The sequence below is a fragment of the Leiobunum rupestre genome, chromosome 9, assembly GCF_980474605.1.
Source record: "Leiobunum rupestre chromosome 9, qqLeiRupe1.1.hap1, whole genome shotgun sequence".
Lineage (NCBI taxonomy): Eukaryota > Metazoa > Arthropoda > Arachnida > Opiliones > Sclerosomatidae > Leiobunum > Leiobunum rupestre.
In genome coordinates, this window is record NC_143392.1 from 48,411,179 (window position 1) to 48,431,192 (window position 20,014).

A 20,014-nucleotide genomic window follows, 5' to 3' on the forward strand; every position below is an offset into this window, starting at 1 on the left:
TATTTGACTTGATTTCATATTGTCTCGGATATATTTTAGAATAAAATGTTTTAATTTTTATTAATTTTGTGTAAAACATTATGGATTCATATTTTACCCGATTAATGTTTTATTGCATTTATAACATGAAATATTTGACTTTATTCCATATTGTCTTCACGCGTACGGATATTTTTTTAGTATAACAAATTTGTATTTGTATTATTTTTGTTTAAAACATTTGCAGTTAAGGATATAAAAACAGATATAATTGGATTGAAAATATTGCAAGATAGTTGGAAGAGAGCAGAAAACTAGAAAGCGTGTTTACAAAAGGTTCTTTTAAACGTAACTTAGTACATTAATTAAGTATTTTTAAATATTTGAATATCGGAATTGTATTTTGTTGCATTAAAAGTAGAGTTTAGATGTTTTTCTAGTATTTTTCTATGTATTTGGATATCTGAAATATATTTTAACCGATTTAAAGTAGAGTTAAGACATTTTTGTAATATTTTCTATGTATTTGCGTATTGGAAAAGTATTTTAACGTATTAAACGCCAAATTTAGGTGTTTTTGTACTATTGTTCCACCTATATTTGCGCATTGAAATATATTCTAACGTGATGAACGTAGAGCATTTTCCGACCTTTATTTACACATTGGAAAGTTAATTTACCGTATTAAAGTTGATTAAAGAGTTTTTATAGTATCTTTCTGACTATATTTGTGTGTAAAAATTTAATTTTACCGTATTTAAAATATAGATAAGTGGTTTTTGTCTTATTTTTATAACTATATTTACATATTAAACATTTTTTTAATTTTAATTTTCCTATTTACAACACTATCTTTAATATATAAGTTTATTCCTAAATTTATAAGCTTGTTACAATTGACATATCATTTTCGACTAATCTTACAAAAATTCTTTAAGAAATAATATTTGTAATAGGAAAATCGTGGATGTTAAATTACTTGAAATACCGTAAGCCTATGTAGTATTTTTCTACCTATATTGGCATTTCGGAAATATATTTTACGTATTGAATGTAGAGTATAGAGATTGTTGCAGTATTTTTCTTCCTACGTGACTACACCAGAAACGTCAATGTTATTCTCCTTATTAATCAAGCCGACACTGAACATATGTTTTACACTTTGTTCTACGACGTTTTAACATAAACCATTTCAATACATTCTTAACTTATTCCATACGCTATTTAAAACACATGAGATAAAGATAACGAGGAAACAAGTTGACTCTGAACAAATATGTTTTACTCTACGGGAAGGATGTTGTAAGATTAAATTCATAATGGTTAATGTGAAGTATTTTTCTACCTTTTTTGGTATTTCTTTATCTATATATGTGTATCGGAAATGTGTTTTAAAGAATCGAACGTAGAGTAAAGAGTTTTTTTTAGTATTTTCTGTCTATATTTGCGTATCGGAGTTGTGTTATGTAGAAGAAGAAGGAATTTTTATATTATTATTCTACCTATTAACATATCGGAAATTTATTTTATCAAATTTAAAAAGGGATTTTAGTAGTATTTTTCTATTTATATTTTCATATTTGAAATGTATTTTAAAGTATTAAAAGCAGAATAAAGTTCCATAAGAATTAATCTTTCTCACAAGTCTTACCCATCATACATACATCATCTAATGTGGAATTTATGTTTAACAAATGGATAAATTCGTGTTTACAAAAGGTTCTTTTAAACGTAACTTAGTGCATTAATTAAGTATTTTTTTAAATTTGAATATCAGAGTTTTTTTTATTTTAAAGTGTAATACCTAGAAGGATGTAAGACAATTTTTCCGAAAAAATAATAACAATTTTACAAGTATATTTAATTTCAGCTTCCGAGTTGAAAATTATCTTATAACTGTATTATTCATTTTGAATTTTTTGTTAAAAACAAAATTTGGAAAAAAGTTATGTTATCAATTTTATTCAAATAAGCAGCACTCGTTAGTTGTAAACTAGATTAAGTGTTAAAAACTAAAACCCAAAATTTGTTAGTAAACCATGATTTCCAAAAATTTACATATCAACCTCACAGAATGTTAAGCTTATCACACAGTAAAGAGAGTCATAAAATCGATTGATTTAAAAGTTATTATAAATCCTACAAAATAAAGGTGTTTCGGGTAATTGATTTCTTACTATTTCGTATGATCGCTTACATGTATCGAGTCCATTTTTTAAATTTCAATTAATTTAGTTTTTCATGATATTTATTATAAAGAAAAAATATCCAAAATAATGCAATAAAACCTTTAAATAATATTTTACCTCCGCTAATCTCGTAATGAGATTTTATCAAACCGCAAAATCTTCGTCACGAAATTTAAAAATATATATAAAATATTAAGAAATGAAACATCTACATTTTAAGCAAAAAAATAAAATATTGTATCTATCTTCGGGGCAAACGTTTCTAATATTACGCAAACATTTAAAAAATTTCTTGTGGTTTCGGGCTACTATTTTTTGCATTGTAACACATTTTTCGTATACAGTACCTGTTTATTTATTTGATCTGCTTTAAAATACTAATTGTCTGATTATTATAGGACAAGAAAATTAACACTTATACGAAAATATTAGTATATTTTCTACTAAATCATGTTTAGATGGATTATGAATTAACCGTTTGAATAATACGTATAAGAATTAATCGTTATCGAGATGATTAGGGTTATTTCAAAAACTTTAAATGCTTTAATTCGTAAAATATTTTAAACGTAACAAGGAAAGACTAAGTAACATTTACCCCGGAGAAAACAAAGCGCATTCTAGCCAAGGGCTGTACTATTAAGGAAACGTAATTGACTTATTGTCGTTTTTACCTGAGAGTAAGAGTGAAGGAAATGGAGCCAATCAAGCCTATGGTAATACTGTGAGGTTAGTGGGTGGCCGATTTTGTCCACCTTGGTATTAGGCGATTATTAATGTATTATTTTTATGGTCCGTTATTCAGCGTTAACATTTCACTCCTATACGCTTAAATAGGATTTATTGACCGTCGTCTTGATTGTTGGCTACTGTTATAATTACTACAATGATTACAAGAACTTTAATTTATTTATTCCGAGAGATTGATTTGACATTCACTTTACAACGATAAGTTATTAATGCTTTAAATTTTATTAAAAATGGTGTCCGAGGTAAAATATTTCTAAGTCAAAAATACCCTTAGATAAATGGTCAAAGTTTAAATATTTTATTTAATTTAAAAATATAAACAGATTTGACATATTATATATTACATAGAGTTGAAATCTTTGAAAGATGATATAATTATTTTTAGTGTTTTTTAATGAAAATTATAATAAAATATCGCATTAAGAAACATTTTCATAGAGTGAGTTTTTAATGGAATATGCAATTATCAATATAAAACTATCAATTTGATATTATAGGTTATGTTGTTGCAAATGTGATTATTAAATTTTATTCCACGTGAAATCATTTTTTAGTTATTACAACTACTTTAACACTAACATAACTTTGTTTATTTCAAATAATGTTTGGAATATAGACTATTTTCTAAATCTTCCAGGTTTTACTGGTTTTATTAAAAATCTATTGCTTTTGGTCCCAGTTTATTAATATTTTGGTAAATAATATTTTTTCACATACAACGAGACAACCCGAGGTGGTTCTCACTGATTTTGTTCAATGTTGGGGAATAAAGTCCGAAATGTAACACGAAAACAATAAAGGGAAAATTACGCTAGGCTTCCGTTTTGTTATGGAAACCAAACAAAATGCTTCTGACAACTTAAAAGAAAAGTTCAACGTAAAATAACATGGGAAAATAACAATGTTTAATTATCTGACCGAGTAAAAAAATCCTATTTATTTTGAAAGAAATCTTGTTTCGTTTTGCAAATAAGCGCATATTAATGTATCTCTTTGTGTGATAAATTCGATATTATCATTGTTATTAAAAATTATGTCAAATTCATATTAAACGAGTAAATTTGAATACATTTGGGCAAATTAAAATAATATTGAGTAACTTCTTATATTATTGAATTAACTTAAATATTTTTTACTTGAATTCGTATTAAATTGTGAAATTTAGAATACATTTAGGAAAATTCTTGTATCTTGGCTAAATATAAAAATATTTTGTATATTTGATTAATATTGAATAAATTCAAATAATACTAGGTCAATTCAAATATTCTAGTTAACATTTAAACAGTTTTGAGTAAATTCCAATAGTATTGTGTCAATTGATATAAAGATAAGTAAATAAAAAGTTGATTATATTTATATTTTTATTAGATTCTAATTATATTTGGGTTATTTTAATTTTTTTATTTGTATATTCGAATAATATTGTGTGAATTCCAATAATATTAGAACAATTCAAATATTGTTTTTTTATATTTTGATTAAAATCCCATAAAATTGTGTTAATCGATATAATGATAGGAAGCGTCTCCGATAAGACGTCATTTTCTAAACATATAAACGTTCTTCAAACTACTGCCAAGGTTGAAATGTTTAGGATCCCACAATTTCGGGCCATTACAAAAAGTTGAAGACCTAAAAAGCAATTAAACGTTCTAAATTACCGCCTCACGAACCATGTGAACTAATTTTATCCTTAAACGTAACGATTCGGCTCGATTCGTGAGTTTTCTAATGCCCTTCTTCTGTTTCTGAAATTATCCTCGCTTGATAGAGCAAACAATTTAAACTACAAAATATCATTAAGTTTTGAAAGACGTACAATTATATGCCGTATTCATTTAAGTAAAATATAGACACTCGGTGCAGTTCCTTTTAGAGCTGTTCACACGTTGGTCAAAATATAACGCTAGTTAGGTATTTGTTGGTATTTTGTTTAAAAAAGCAACCGGTTAAAATTAGTTCACATGGTTCGTGAGGCGGTAATTTAGAACGTTTAATTGCTTTTTAGGTCTTCAACTTTTTGTAATGGCCCGAAATTGTGGGATCCTAAACATTTCAACCTTGGCAGTAGTTTGAAGAACGTTTATATGTTTAGAAAATGACGTCTTATCGGAGACGCTTCCTATCATTATATCGATTAACACAATTTTATGGGATTTTAATCAAAATATAAAAAAACAATATTTGAATTGTTCTAATATTATTGGAATTCACACAATATTATTCGAATATACAAATAAAAAAATTAAAATAACCCAAATATAATTAGAATCTAATAAAAATATAAATATAATCAACTTTTTATTTACTTATCTTTATATCAATTGACACAATACTATTGGAATTTACTCAAAACTGTTTAAATGTTAACTAGAATATTTGAATTGACCTAGTATTATTTGAATTTATTCAATATTAATCAAATATACAAAATATTTTTTATATTTAGCCAAGATACAAGAATTTTCCTAAATGTATTCTAAATTTCACAATTTAATACGAATTCAAGTAAAAAATATTTAAGTTAATTCAATAATATAAGAAGTTACTCAATATTATTTTAATTTGCCCAAATGTATTCAAATTTACTCGTTTAATATGAATTTGACATAATTTTTAATAACAATGATAATATCGAATTTATCACACAAAGAGATACATTAATATGCGCTTATTTGCAAAACGAAACAAGATTTCTTTCCAAATAAATAGGATTTTTTTAATCGGTCAGATAATTAAACATTGTTATTTTCCCATGTTATTTTACGTTGAACTTTTCTTTTAAGTTGTCAGAAGCATTTTGTTTGGTTTCCATAACAAAACGGAAGCCTAGCGTAATTTTCCCTTTATTGTTTTCGTGTTACATTTCGGACTTTATTCCCCAACATTGAACAAAATCAGTGAGAACCACCTCGGGTTGTCTCGTTGTATGTGAAAAAATATTATTTACCAAAATATTAATAAACTGGGACCAAAAGCAATAGATTTTTAATAAAACCAGTAAAACCTGGAAGATTTAGAAAATAGTCTATATTCCAAACATTATTTGAAATAAACAAAGTTGTGTTAGTGTTAAAGTAGTTGTAATAACTAAAAAATGATTTCACGTGGAATAAAATTTAATAATCACATTTGCAACAACATAACCTATAATATCAAATTGATAGTTTTATATTGATAATTGCATATTCCATTAAAAACTCACTCTATGAAAATGTTTCTTAATGCGATATTTTATTATAATTTTCATTAAAAAACACTAAAAATAATTATATCATCTTTCAAAGATTTCAACTCTATGTAATATATAATATGTCAAATCTGTTTATATTTTTAAATTAAATAAAATATTTAAACTTTGACCATTTATCTAAGGGTATTTTTGACTTAGAAATATTTTACCTCGGACACCATTTTTAATAAAATTTAAAGCATTAATAACTTATCGTTGTAAAGTGAATGTCAAATCAATCTCTCGGAATAAATAAATTAAAGTTCTTGTAATCATTGTAGTAATTATAACAGTAGCCAACAATCAAGACGACGGTCAATAAATCCTATTTAAGCGTATAGGAGTGAAATGTTAACGCTGAATAACGGACCATAAAAATAATACATTAATAATCGCCTAATACCAAGGTGGACAAAATCGGCCACCCACTAACCTCACAGTATTACCATAGGCTTGATTGGCTCCATTTCCTTCACTCTTACTCTCAGGTAAAAACGACAATAAGTCAATTACGTTTCCTTAATAGTACAGCCCTTGGCTAGAATGCGCTTTGTTTTCTCCGGGGTAAATGTTACTTAGTCTTTCCTTGTTACGTTTAAAATATTTTACGAATTAAAGCATTTAAAGTTTTTGAAATAACCCTAATCATCTCGATAACGATTAATTCTTATACGTATTATTCAAACGGTTAATTCATAATCCATCTAAACATGATTTAGTAGAAAATATACTAATATTTTCGTATAAGTGTTAATTTTCTTGTCCTATAATAATCAGACAATTAGTATTTTAAAGCAGATCAAATAAATAAACAGGTACTGTATACGAAAAATGTGTTACAATGCAAAAAATAGTAGCCCGAAACCACAAGAAATTTTTTAAATGTTTGCGTAATATTAGAAACGTTTGCCCCGAAGATAGATACAATATTTTATTTTTTTGCTTAAAATGTAGATGTTTCATTTCTTAATATTTTATATATATTTTTAAATTTCGTGACGAAGATTTTGCGGTTTGATAAAATCTCATTACGAGATTAGCGGAGGTAAAATATTATTTAAAGGTTTTATTGCATTATTTTGGATATTTTTTCTTTATAATAAATATCATGAAAAACTAAATTAATTGAAATTTAAAAAATGGACTCGATACATGTAAGCGATCATACGAAATAGTAAGAAATCAATTACCCGAAACACCTTTATTTTGTAGGATTTATAATAACTTTTAAATCAATCGATTTTATGACTCTCTTTACTGTGTGATAAGCTTAACATTCTGTGAGGTTGATATGTAAATTTTTGGAAATCATGGTTTACTAACAAATTTTGGGTTTTAGTTTTTAACACTTAATCTAGTTTACAACTAACGAGTGCTGCTTATTTGAATAAAATTGATAACATAACTTTTTTCCAAATTTTGTTTTTAACAAAAAATTCAAAATGAATAATACAGTTATAAGATAATTTTCAACTCGGAAGCTGAAATTAAATATACTTGTAAAATTGTTATTATTTTTTCGGAAAAATTGTCTTACATCCTTCTAGGTATTACACTTTAAAATAAAAAAACTCTGATATTCAAATTTAAAAAAATACTTAATTAATGCACTAAGTTACGTTTAAAAGAACCTTTTGTAAACACGAATTTATCCATTTGTTAAACATAAATTCCACATTAGATGATGTATGTATGATGGGTAAGACTTGTGAGAAAGATTAATTCTTATGGAACTTTATTCTGCTTTTAATACTTTAAAATACATTTCAAATATGAAAATATAAATAGAAAAATACTACTAAAATCCCTTTTTAAATTTGATAAAATAAATTTCCGATATGTTAATAGGTAGAATAATAATATAAAAATTCCTTCTTCTTCTACATAACACAACTCCGATACGCAAATATAGACAGAAAATACTAAAAAAAACTCTTTACTCTACGTTCGATTCTTTAAAACACATTTCCGATACACATATATAGATAAAGAAATACCAAAAAAGGTAGAAAAATACTTCACATTAACCATTATGAATTTAATCTTACAACATCCTTCCCGTAGAGTAAAACATATTTGTTCAGAGTCAACTTGTTTCCTCGTTATCTTTATCTCATGTGTTTTAAATAGCGTATGGAATAAGTTAAGAATGTATTGAAATGGTTTATGTTAAAACGTCGTAGAACAAAGTGTAAAACATATGTTCAGTGTCGGCTTGATTAATAAGGAGAATAACATTGACGTTTCTGGTGTAGTCACGTAGGAAGAAAAATACTGCAACAATCTCTATACTCTACATTCAATACGTAAAATATATTTCCGAAATGCCAATATAGGTAGAAAAATACTACATAGGCTTACGGTATTTCAAGTAATTTAACATCCACGATTTTCCTATTACAAATATTATTTCTTAAAGAATTTTTGTAAGATTAGTCGAAAATGATATGTCAATTGTAACAAGCTTATAAATTTAGGAATAAACTTATATATTAAAGATAGTGTTGTAAATAGGAAAATTAAAATTAAAAAAATGTTTAATATGTAAATATAGTTATAAAAATAAGACAAAAACCACTTATCTATATTTTAAATACGGTAAAATTAAATTTTTACACACAAATATAGTCAGAAAGATACTATAAAAACTCTTTAATCAACTTTAATACGATAAATTAACTTTCCAATGTGTAAATAAAGGTCGGAAAATGCTCTACGTTCATCACGTTAGAATATATTTCAATGCGCAAATATAGGTGGAACAATAGTACAAAAACACCTAAATTTGGCGTTTAATACGTTAAAATACTTTTCCAATACGCAAATACATAGAAAATATTACAAAAATGTCTTAACTCTACTTTAAATCGGTTAAAATATATTTCAGATATCCAAATACATAGAAAAATACTAGAAAAACATCTAAACTCTACTTTTAATGCAACAAAATACAATTCCGATATTCAAATATTTAAAAATACTTAATTAATGTACTAAGTTACGTTTAAAAGAACCTTTTGTAAACACGCTTTCTAGTTTTCTGCTCTCTTCCAACTATCTTGCAATATTTTCAATCCAATTATATCTGTTTTTATATCCTTAACTGCAAATGTTTTAAACAAAAATAATACAAATACAAATTTGTTATACTAAAAAAATATCCGTACGCGTGAAGACAATATGGAATAAAGTCAAATATTTCATGTTATAAATGCAATAAAACATTAATCGGGTAAAATATGAATCCATAATGTTTTACACAAAATTAATAAAAATTAAAACATTTTATTCTAAAATATATCCGAGACAATATGAAATCAAGTCAAATATTTCATGTTATGTTAACGTAATTCTGATAAATGCAATAAAAACATTAATCGGGTACAATATGAATCCATAATTAAACCTAGCGGTGAAATTATGTAAAAATGTTATTAAATACAACACGGTTCAAATAAATATTTTATCCAATGGTTGACAAATTGATGTGGTTTTAGAAAACTTGCTTTTCAAAGCAATAAACAGTAAATAACCATAAATAAATAAATAATAAATAAAATAAGACGTATGTATGTACCATGGCAATTACCTTTTATTTCTTATACTTTTAACTCGAAAAAATAGAAGTGTTATCTGTGTGATAGATAATATCTGGTGATTCACGCCCTATTAATAAATTTTGGGTTTTACTGTAGTGTAGTCTAAGCCTTTAAAAAGTTTAATCCTGAGTTCTACAGTACCACATTTCCGAAAAGAACACTAATATGATATCGGTTCTTTATTGTTAAGTTGTGTAATTTAAGAATTGAAATTATAAACACGAAAGAGTAATTTTATATTAATATTGAAAACATGTGTGAAATATTAATTGAATACGTTTTGCTAGAAGAGGAAGAACTTTTGAGCCACCTGTCAGAGGTGTACTACGAAGAAACCAACCTACTCTTCAATCAACTAAAGTCTCCAGATTCTTTATAAGATTTAATTTACTTTTTATCAATTTTAATTTAATATTTTTATCTCTACCAGTATTTTTTTAATTTTATTTGACGAAATTCAATCTGCAAACATGAAAAACTGAATATTTAAATTTTAAAACAGACAGATCAAATCAGAAGCGCATTGTGAATTAAACAGAATTAATAATGACACGTTAATTAAGGTTTAAAATTAAAAAAATAGATTTAAATATCCTCTTTTTTAAGGAACATGCTTCTGCAATTAATATTTCTATTTTGAATTCCACAGTTAATGTAAAATTAAGAAAACAATTAAATTTAAAAACATTTTTATATTCAAAACCAAATCCATTCCATTATTAGCAATGATGCTGTTGTTCAAATGTGTAGGGAAATTCAGCATAAAAACCGCCCTTTTAACAACGTAAACACATTACAACAGCATAATATCAAATAATTTGTTAGTTAATATTTATCATTATATTTATTTAATTATACTAGTTAACAATTACAAGTTTTAGCCCGAATTTCAAACCTGATACCTAATTTCGTAGTAAAGAAATATCTTCTACGGATTAAGGTAAATATAACTATTATTAATTGTATCCTTATAATATTTATAATTTTTTTAATGTTCTATTTTTACAACCTTTAATTTTTTTCATATTACTAATTATCTCTTAATTAAATAGGCTATTTTGTACATATTTTGAGATTGTTTTGTTAATCTTTATTGTTTATATAATTTAATTTGCAATTGTTTAAAAAATAATTTTATTGGTGTAAATTTTTTTATCTTATTTATTGCAATATCCGGGTAGCCAATACATTTAGTGTTTGGCGAAAGAAGTATTATTATTATTATTACTATTATTATCAATAGTTGTTAAGTATTATAAACGATTGTATCTTCAAAAAGTAAATTGTCAATAAGCTTTGTTTTAAAAACATTCATTTTTATTTACAATTTTTTTCAAATTAGAGGATTTATTAATTGATATTTTATTAATATCTAGCGGTTGTTTGTAAAACCAGTTTTTTCTTCTCACTGGCTCTGTTGAATGTTTCCTTGTGAAACGTGATCTGCGTTTATAATTTTATCTTTTGTTAGAAAATTGTTGAAAAATCCAAACTAGTTTTACAAGGTTGTAATGAGTTGATAAATTCTACGCATGACGATAATTAGGGTGTGGTTATAAAATCAGTTTTAGAATGTTGAACCAGTTATAGCTCGCAATCCGGCAGAATTTCATATACCGTGTCTTGTACGATGGCTTTGCGTGTTTCTGGTAACTTTGTTCATCAGAAAAATAAACTTATAAATCAAAGTAAGTAATGTTTCATTTTGAAAATAATTAAAATTATTAAACTTAATGTTGTTTTAATTTAGCCACCGTTAAACACCCGTTCGTTCACTGTGTATAGTCAGAGAAAATTCTATTTACAATGTTGCTATTTTTAATTTAATTATTATTATTTTTTATTTATTTTCAATAAATGGTTCTTGGAATTCTTATTGATTATGTAACTTAAAAATGTTTTTCCAACTTTAGAATATATTATTTTACTATTAAAAATTAACCAGCCATCCATTTGGGTAAAATTATAGCCTTTCGAGTTGCAAAAGTTAGTGCTCGGCAGTAGATTAATCCATGAATAAAATAAGCTCGGCTATATTTCAATATTTATTTAAATAACTAATAGTTTAATAAAAATTGCAAAATGTTTAAATAATTGAAAGTGAATAAGCCTATTATTTAAATAAAAACAAACAATTACTTAAATAAATACCGCTTTTATTCATTGTAATTTGTTGTGTTTTTAAAATATGTATTGATTGTTTATTATGTCGTTATTGTATTATTTATTTATCTCCAAAAGTAAATAAAGTTTCATTTCAACAGGGGTAAAAGTTATTGGGTGGATATTGAACAATCAGGCCTATTTGTTGTGTTTTAAAATATGTATTTTATTTCGACAGGGTAAGTTAAATTATATTTTATTTCGACCGGGGTTATACATAAGGGGCTATATCTCGGGCGGATATTGACCAGCCCCATTGTAATTTGTTTTAAAATGTGTATACATAGTTTGCACCGAAGGGAGGGTCCTATGGTCTCCAAGGAAACTGGGAGGGCGATCAAAAATTCAAACCATTTCGCGCGTAGCTACTAAATAGGTAGCCATTTTGTTGGTAATCTCGTCAAAGCGACAAAACTAATTAGATTTATGCTTTCAAATTTTAAATGAGCCCTAAACAAAGTCAGATAAGATTCTAAGGCCGGGTTATTTAAATAAAATATCAAATTACGAGAGAAATATCTACGAAAAGAAGTTGACAAAGCTTATCAAAGTTAGGCCTTTGCGGTCATCCTTTTTACAATTACCTTCGCTATCGAATAAACAATTTTCGCTCCCCTTGGTAATTGAACTACTCAAACAATTTTTAACCAGGCAGATAACCATTTTAACGTGAAACTAATTTCTTAATCATTTGAAAATAATTAAAATCCGCAAACAGACGATTGAAACTGTTAACCCTCCCGTTTTACTAAGAAATCTACACCGGCAAAATGGAGGCATAGTTCATTCTAGCTCAAATTAAATATTTATTCTTGGTTCTTATATCTATACTTGGAACTGCGTCATTGATGACGTAGGGATGCAAACTATGTATTGATTGTATATTTATTTATTTCCAAAAAGTAAATAAAGTTTAATTTTCAACAGGGGTAAGTAGGATATCACGTGATTGGCTGTGGCCAAAAGTTGCCAAGGGTATAAAGCGAAGGTCGCGAATTCGTTTCCCCATCTCGCAAATAACTAATTAGCATTTTAAACCGCTAAAAAACGAAAAAAACGAAAAAACGATATCAGAAGTAAATAAGAGGAAGTATTTGGTGGGGTTACACATTACCGCCGATATCTCGGTTCGACCTTGTCCGATCGTGACCAAACTTGTTGATTTGATAGACCGAGGCTTAGTGGTTGTGGACAGGTGTCAGGCGTCGAGGTCAAAGATCATCTTCAAGGTGAAATTTGAAAACAAAAATATTTTCGATTTTTCCAAGGACAAAAATTTTTGTTTTTGAAAATATTTTTGGGGGGGTGGGGGGGTTGTTTTGGTGGCCATCTTGGCGGCCATCTTGGAAAAAAGGGTTCATATTTAGTTACTCTCTACTAACGCCCGTACAAACACAACAGACTCAACATCTACAACCATCATAACACAAACTCAACATCCACAACCATCATAACAGAACAAAGTCAACACCCACAACAGTCATAACACGAACTCAACATTCTCAACCTACGCATAAACATTACAATAACTAATTACCCAATCATCCGCTAGACTTCGCTCCCTAATTCCTAGCAACTGCGAACGCGGTAATTACACTTTGCCCCGAAAATGCGTACGCGTTCGTAGGAAACACACCCACCCACAGACACGGTTAGACAATCGATTAGACAAGTGCTTCCAACCGACTCCCAGATATCAGTTGCGGTATCCCTTCCGGGGGAAAAGAACACATCAAGTTGTTATCTATTTATTCGTTCTTTGAAATAAAAAATGTGAAAATCTGGCAGAAATGTTACGGTGGGATAAATAAAAAAGTACTATATCAAAATACGAAATTTAAATTTAGTTTTGGCTTACATAGGATTTAATTCTAAACGGGCAAGTCAGATAACTGTTCAGGTAACATCTGGACAATTTTCCACGAATGACCTGATCTGTTGATCGTTGGAAGCACTAGATAAGAGAAACTATATACGGGAATGATTAGTACTATTATCAATCGCGGCCGGTACGCTATCTAAGCATATTTGGTTCATTTTACGATTTTTACGAAATTTTTCATTCTTTTCGGGCTCTGGCAGAATACACAAAATATTCTCTAAGAGAACGAAGCACTTGTCTTCTTTTAATGGCCATGACAGTAGACATCGTTTTTTGTTGCATTTCAAAAATCGAAGCACAAAGTCATTTTCTGCCTCAACTGTTTCGCAAACTTACATACCATTCTTTGTCGTAAATCGCTGCTACATAATCGCCCACAGTAACGTCATCAAATTGTTGTGAATCTTCGTTTTTTTTTAGTTTTGCAAACTCGTACTTTTGTGGAAAATTGGTCGTCAGATATTCGAAACAATTTAAGCTCGCTGTTGGATACCGGAATAAACTTGTGGTGACTGCGAGTTCCAATAATAATTCACGCATTAGAGAGCCGGTCTTCAAGTGAATCTTCGTGGGCTCCAACGATTTATTTAGTTTCGGTAAAAAAAATGGATGTCTGTAACATTTTTATTTGCCAATTGAAAGAATTGACTAGGTGTAAAAATCTGATTGCCTTGCGTGTTTTGTAAAGATGCTCTTTAAACTAGGCGTTCGACTGCGCCTCCTACACCATCACACGGACTTTTTCCGTAAGACTTCGCAAAAAAATTACATTTGGCCGTTAATCCGAAATATTCGCTGTGATGGCACAAATTTAAAGGGTTCTTGCAATTTTTGTACTGAGAGCCAGCACCGTCACTATAGTAGTGAACTTTACGGATCTGAGTAATCACTGTTTTCAGAAAACAATAAACGGTTGAGGCTCCGTGGTCCTATTCGTCACTAACAACACAATATCTATTATAGCTAATATTTTCCACAAGTACGAGTTTCCAAAACTAAAAAAACCGAAGATTCACCACAATTTGATGACGTTACTGTGGGCGATTATGTAGCAGCGATTTACGACAAAGAATGGTATGTAAGTTTGCGAAACAGTTGAGGCAGAAAATGACTTTGTGCTTCGATTTATGAAATGCAACAAAAAACGATGTCTACTGTCATGGCCATTAAAAGAAGACAAGTGCTTCGTTCCCTTAGAAAATATTTTGTGTATTCTGCCAGAGCCCGAAACGAATGAAAAATTACGTTCAAATCGTAAAATGAACAAAAAATGCTAGGATAGCGTACAGGCAGCGTTTGATAATATTTTCCGTAAATAGTTTCACTAATCTAGTGCTTCCAACGGTCAACTTAAAAAAATTTCCAGATGTTACCTGAACAGTTATGTGACTTGCCCGTTTAATATTAAATCCTATGTAAACCAAAACTAAATAAAAATTTCGTTATTTTGATAAAGTACTTTTTTATTTATCCCACCTTAACATTTCTACCAGATTTTCACATTTTTTATTTCAAAGAACGAATAAATAGATAACAACCTGATCAGATCTTTTCCCCTGGATCAGATACCGCAACTGATATCTGGGAGTCGGTTGGAAGCACTAGTCTAATCGATTGTTCTCTTTTTATTTTTTAAATAAATCTTTTTGAAAATTTCGAGAATTTATTACTAACTTTTGACCTAATATTTCGCCATGTAGAAATAGCTTAGACATAGTGTTGTTCATCCAAATAAAGCTTATTTTAAGAGAAATTTTATGAATGTCTAAAATCCAAAATCGAAGTTTGCCCTCATTTCGAAATTGGCCGTCGACAATGAATCTCCGTTGAATAAAAATCACAAAAGTTTTACTAATTATAATAAAACGGTTATATTTATAAAATAATAATCAATGTTTTCGAAATCCGCGCTATGTTTTACCCTAAAAACGAGAGTTTCATAGTTATCATCGAAATATTCTTCAATTTATTATATAAAATGTTTGATGGTGCGAAAATGAACTTTTCAAGAGTTTGAAAAAGTGACGTATTTCTGAAAGGCTCTAGTTACGCCTTTAAATTTCATGGTTGCATAAGTAGTCGACTTGACGTGGAATGACCCCCGAGATTTCACCGAGTTCCAAAATTTGGAATCAAACCCGGCTCCTCTTCCTGCAAGGTGAAAGTGCTATCCACTCCGCCACTCCACCCTGCTCGATTAGTTTTGCTTGACTCGAAATTCAATTCATTTATTCCTAGATAAGCTTGGTCGAATCGAGTTTCTCAGCTTTTCGACCCTACTACGTGTCACTTTCCCGGAGCCAAAACAGTTCTTTCCAAAAGTGTGGATTTACTCGATTATTCATTTAAAATATTATTGCGCATAAGAATTTTTTTCAGTTCTCACGCATTGAATATTTATGTAAATCATTTCTATTAACTAATAAGTATGCAAAGATAATTGCGGTCTTATAAATGAATGAGGATAGCTGTAGGTATAGGATTTCTATTTTACCAATAAGAGCTCATATTTGGTACTAATAAGTGAGGTTGTCGCTCACGTTACTAATTAAAAATGATTGTACACCATTGGACCGAAATCCCATTCGTCCGAATGTACCCTTTAACCGAATTCCAATCGACCGAAAACCGCATTTTGCGCGGTTTTCATTCAATATACCGTTAGTGATACCTATTTATATATCGTAGGTTACGTGACGATAGTATATCTAAGTTGGACTAAACTATGTCTTAAATATTTATTATTTCGTACCAACGTGTATTTTTACACCTTTTTCCCTTGAAATTTGATACTTTCCGGGTTTAATTTTGGAAAATAACCTTGATAAGACCCGACGTGAAATATTTGCCTACCATATCTAACCTAACCTAACCTAACCCAACCTGAACTAACCTAACCTTACCTAGCCCAACCTGAACTAACCTAGCCCAACCCAACCTAACCTAGCCTAACCTAACCCAACCCAATCCAACATGATCTAACCTTACCTGACCTAGCCCAATTTGAACTAACCTACCCGAAGTGAAAACGAACCAGATTTAAATTTCCCATTCAACTGAATCCCGCCATGTTGGGCTATAAACGAAAATACTTTTCGGTTCAATGGGATTCGGTCAAACGGGATTCGGTCCAATAGTATACAACCATTAAAAATAACTCAGATTGGATGATTTATGTTATTCTCAGTGCCGTTAATAAGGTCATTGGGTCCCAGCCGCGAAAGTTTTTTTTAAATCTTTCTTTTGAATAGGGACCATTTTTCGAAAACCAAACGGGTCCTTTAATCCTCGGAAGCCCGATATTTACGCCACTGTTTACTCTCAATGACTCAGCTAGCAGTGTTTATGTTATGAAACCACACTATAGTTCTTGTTTTATAGACGTGGCATAATTTTTCTGCATGTTGTTAATTTAATTGTTAAAAGTCAAGCAAGTTTCTTGAAACTCAAATGTTACCAAAGGCTACTTGTACACTGAAAATGAAAGACACAAAAGCTCTTAAGTTCATAATCCACCCCAGCGATCTATGGTAGGAAATTCTGGTTTCACTTATTTCCTATCCTCGAGTTAACTGAGAACTGCTATTAGTGAAAATAAAACCTACGGCGTTTAAGCTTAGATACCAAATTTTAAAGGAAAAGTCCAGGTTGGGTAAAACTTGGATCTATTTGAAAGATTATATATAAATATACTCAAAAATATCAGTCTTAAAATTGTATCTTTTTTAATGACGATTAAATAATTTTTAAACGAGCGAAATTTACCCGCCAAGCGATCTGCCATATTCTTTCGCGGTGTCGTTTTAGGACTTTAATCACGCGCTGTCCGCGCTATAAAAGCGCTCTGTTCCCTGCGCGCGCTTGCTCCGCGTGCGGTCTGTCTGAGGGAAGACGAAAGAAAATGGCAGCTCTCTTGGCGGGTTGATTTCAGTCGTTTAAAAATTAATTTCTCGTCATTTAAAAAAGATACAATTTTAGGACTGATATTTTCTTCAAAATGTTTTCAACGAACCAACAGATGGCCTAAGTCATCCACTTTATTTAGATCTGCCAAATATCGATATTTCCCCAGAAACAGTTGTAAAATAAATTTATAAATTGTTTGTTTAATTTCAGATAAAGAATGCTTTTCCCATTACATTTTCCAAATAAAAATAACCATGACTGACTGAGGTATCAAATGACTGAGCAGCCCGTTTAGCCCAAAACACGTAAATAAAGACTTCATTTAGTCTTATTTCAAGGGTATTGTTCGTGAATTTATAATTACATTATATATGCAAATTGTAAGTACTTACAACCGGCAAAGTCCACCTAATAGTAACCAGGTCCGACGCATTCATTGCTGCTTTTTTAAATCTCCTTTAAAATTAATATAAAAATTAAATTTTAATAACAAGTAGTAAAAAGGTTTTTTTTTTCGTGATTAGCGACATTTTCTAGTTTTTTCGATGGATGTGAATTAACCTATATGTGCAGGACATGTTACAAAGAAAATGCGAAAAAGAGTTTCCTAGATCAATGGAATTTCATTTATTGGTGATTTGGGGATGTTATCGAAACTTTCAAAAAGCTTCTGATCAGCGCACTTTATTTAAATTCTTAGTCTTAAATGTATCATAAAAACAAAACAATGCACTGAAATAAATATTTAGAACTAAAAGGTCGCTGTCTTTAGCTTTAAATATAAACGTTTATACATAAATATACCTATAAAACGTCTCCATTATTCGATTTCACGACGTTTATGGGATGTAAAGACCTTGCCCATATTTTGATTTAACATCGTTTACGGGCTAGAGTATAAAGAGCTGCAATAATAGGGCGTGTCGTTTTTTATTTAAAGGACATTGCTCTTTTTAACCGTGTGGTTTAATACCTTTTTTTGTTACCAATATACACCAACTAATTATAAAGTGGCCAAAACAGGGAACACAAATAAGCACTTTAAGTGTTTCAATAACAATACAAAAACCCACTTTAAACCATTTCACAAGAAGAATAATAATCTAAACACAACAATACCACCCGTAAGCTCAACACAATCAAAAAAATAAATATTAAAAAACCCCAATCGACCAAACTTCGGAGCAAAAAAATATATATAATAATAACCCAGTCGATCATGCTTAAGAACAAAAATAACCAATATATAATAATAACCCTATCGATCCTGCTTCAGAGTCAAAATAACGAATCGAGAAATGTAATAACGCAATCAAGCAACAAATTAATTCAAATACATAGAAGTCAAGCAAAAATCAATCCAATCACCCACACCAATAGAAAATGTAATAGCAAGATGCGAAACACACCTTACCATTAACAAAGCACAAAAACGACTTGACTGAATATTGCAGACTAAACAACAGCTCCTAAATCAATAAACGTCAAACAAACGCCACCGCATTAATACAACTATATCGCACAATTTAAGTTAATAACACGTTCCCGTAAAATAAATTACGAACTTTCGACGTAATTACAATCAAACCGCATAAACTCCAGGACACGACGCAAACAATTGAAAGGTTCCATCATTAATGATCCATATCGCGGAAAAGAAAAATTAATAAAAAAAATTAAGAGATATCAAAATAAACGCCACAAAGGTTTCTCCAAAAATGAACCATTTCGCGGAATTTGGCTGGAGTCAGCAACGTATTACATTAATAAAATTAAAAAACAACTGTGTATTCGAAAAACAAATACACCTACTAAAATGAAAGAGTTACCATAACATAATTAATTAATATTATACATATTTTATATACAGCGTAACAGGGATCAATGGCTCTGCGGTAGCATATCAAAGTTTCATTAACCACGCTCCCGGTTTAATTCCAGACCAATTAAATATTTTTGACTAAAATAAGAGGTTTATCTAAATAAAAAAGATCCAACAAAAAGTGAACGAAAAAGTAAGACTTTTCAACCCCTTTTCCGCTTCATTTGAGTTTCTAATCTGCAGTGAAGCGTAACATGTATTAGTGGTTCTGTGGTAGAACGTCCGCCTGTAATGGAGGGCGGCTCGGGTTCAAATCCCGCCCGATATTAGCGCAAATTAAAACTTAAACGAATACCGTTAACATTTGGACATTGCGACGTTTTCGTAACCCTCAGCACTCGGCCCGCCGTCTCATAAGTCAATTTAAAGTCAACAAGAAGAAGTCGGGAAAAACGCGCCTACATACAAAACACAGCACAAACTCAATGT

At 29.4% G+C, this 20,014-nt stretch overlaps 1 protein-coding gene across 1 annotated transcript in view; it reads right to left on the reverse strand.

The window, feature by feature from the left end:
• Positions 1-18,165, reverse strand: part of LOC149928573 (uncharacterized) — a 36,194-nt gene extending 18,029 nt beyond the window's left edge. The window contains exon 1 of the mRNA XM_090157638.1: positions 18,096-18,165. Within this exon, the coding sequence (XP_090013764.1) occupies positions 18,096-18,136 (41 nt within the window). The 5' untranslated portion in view covers positions 18,137-18,165. The remainder of the gene's footprint in view (positions 1-18,095) is intronic.
• Between the last annotated feature and the right edge of the window lie 1,849 nt (positions 18,166-20,014).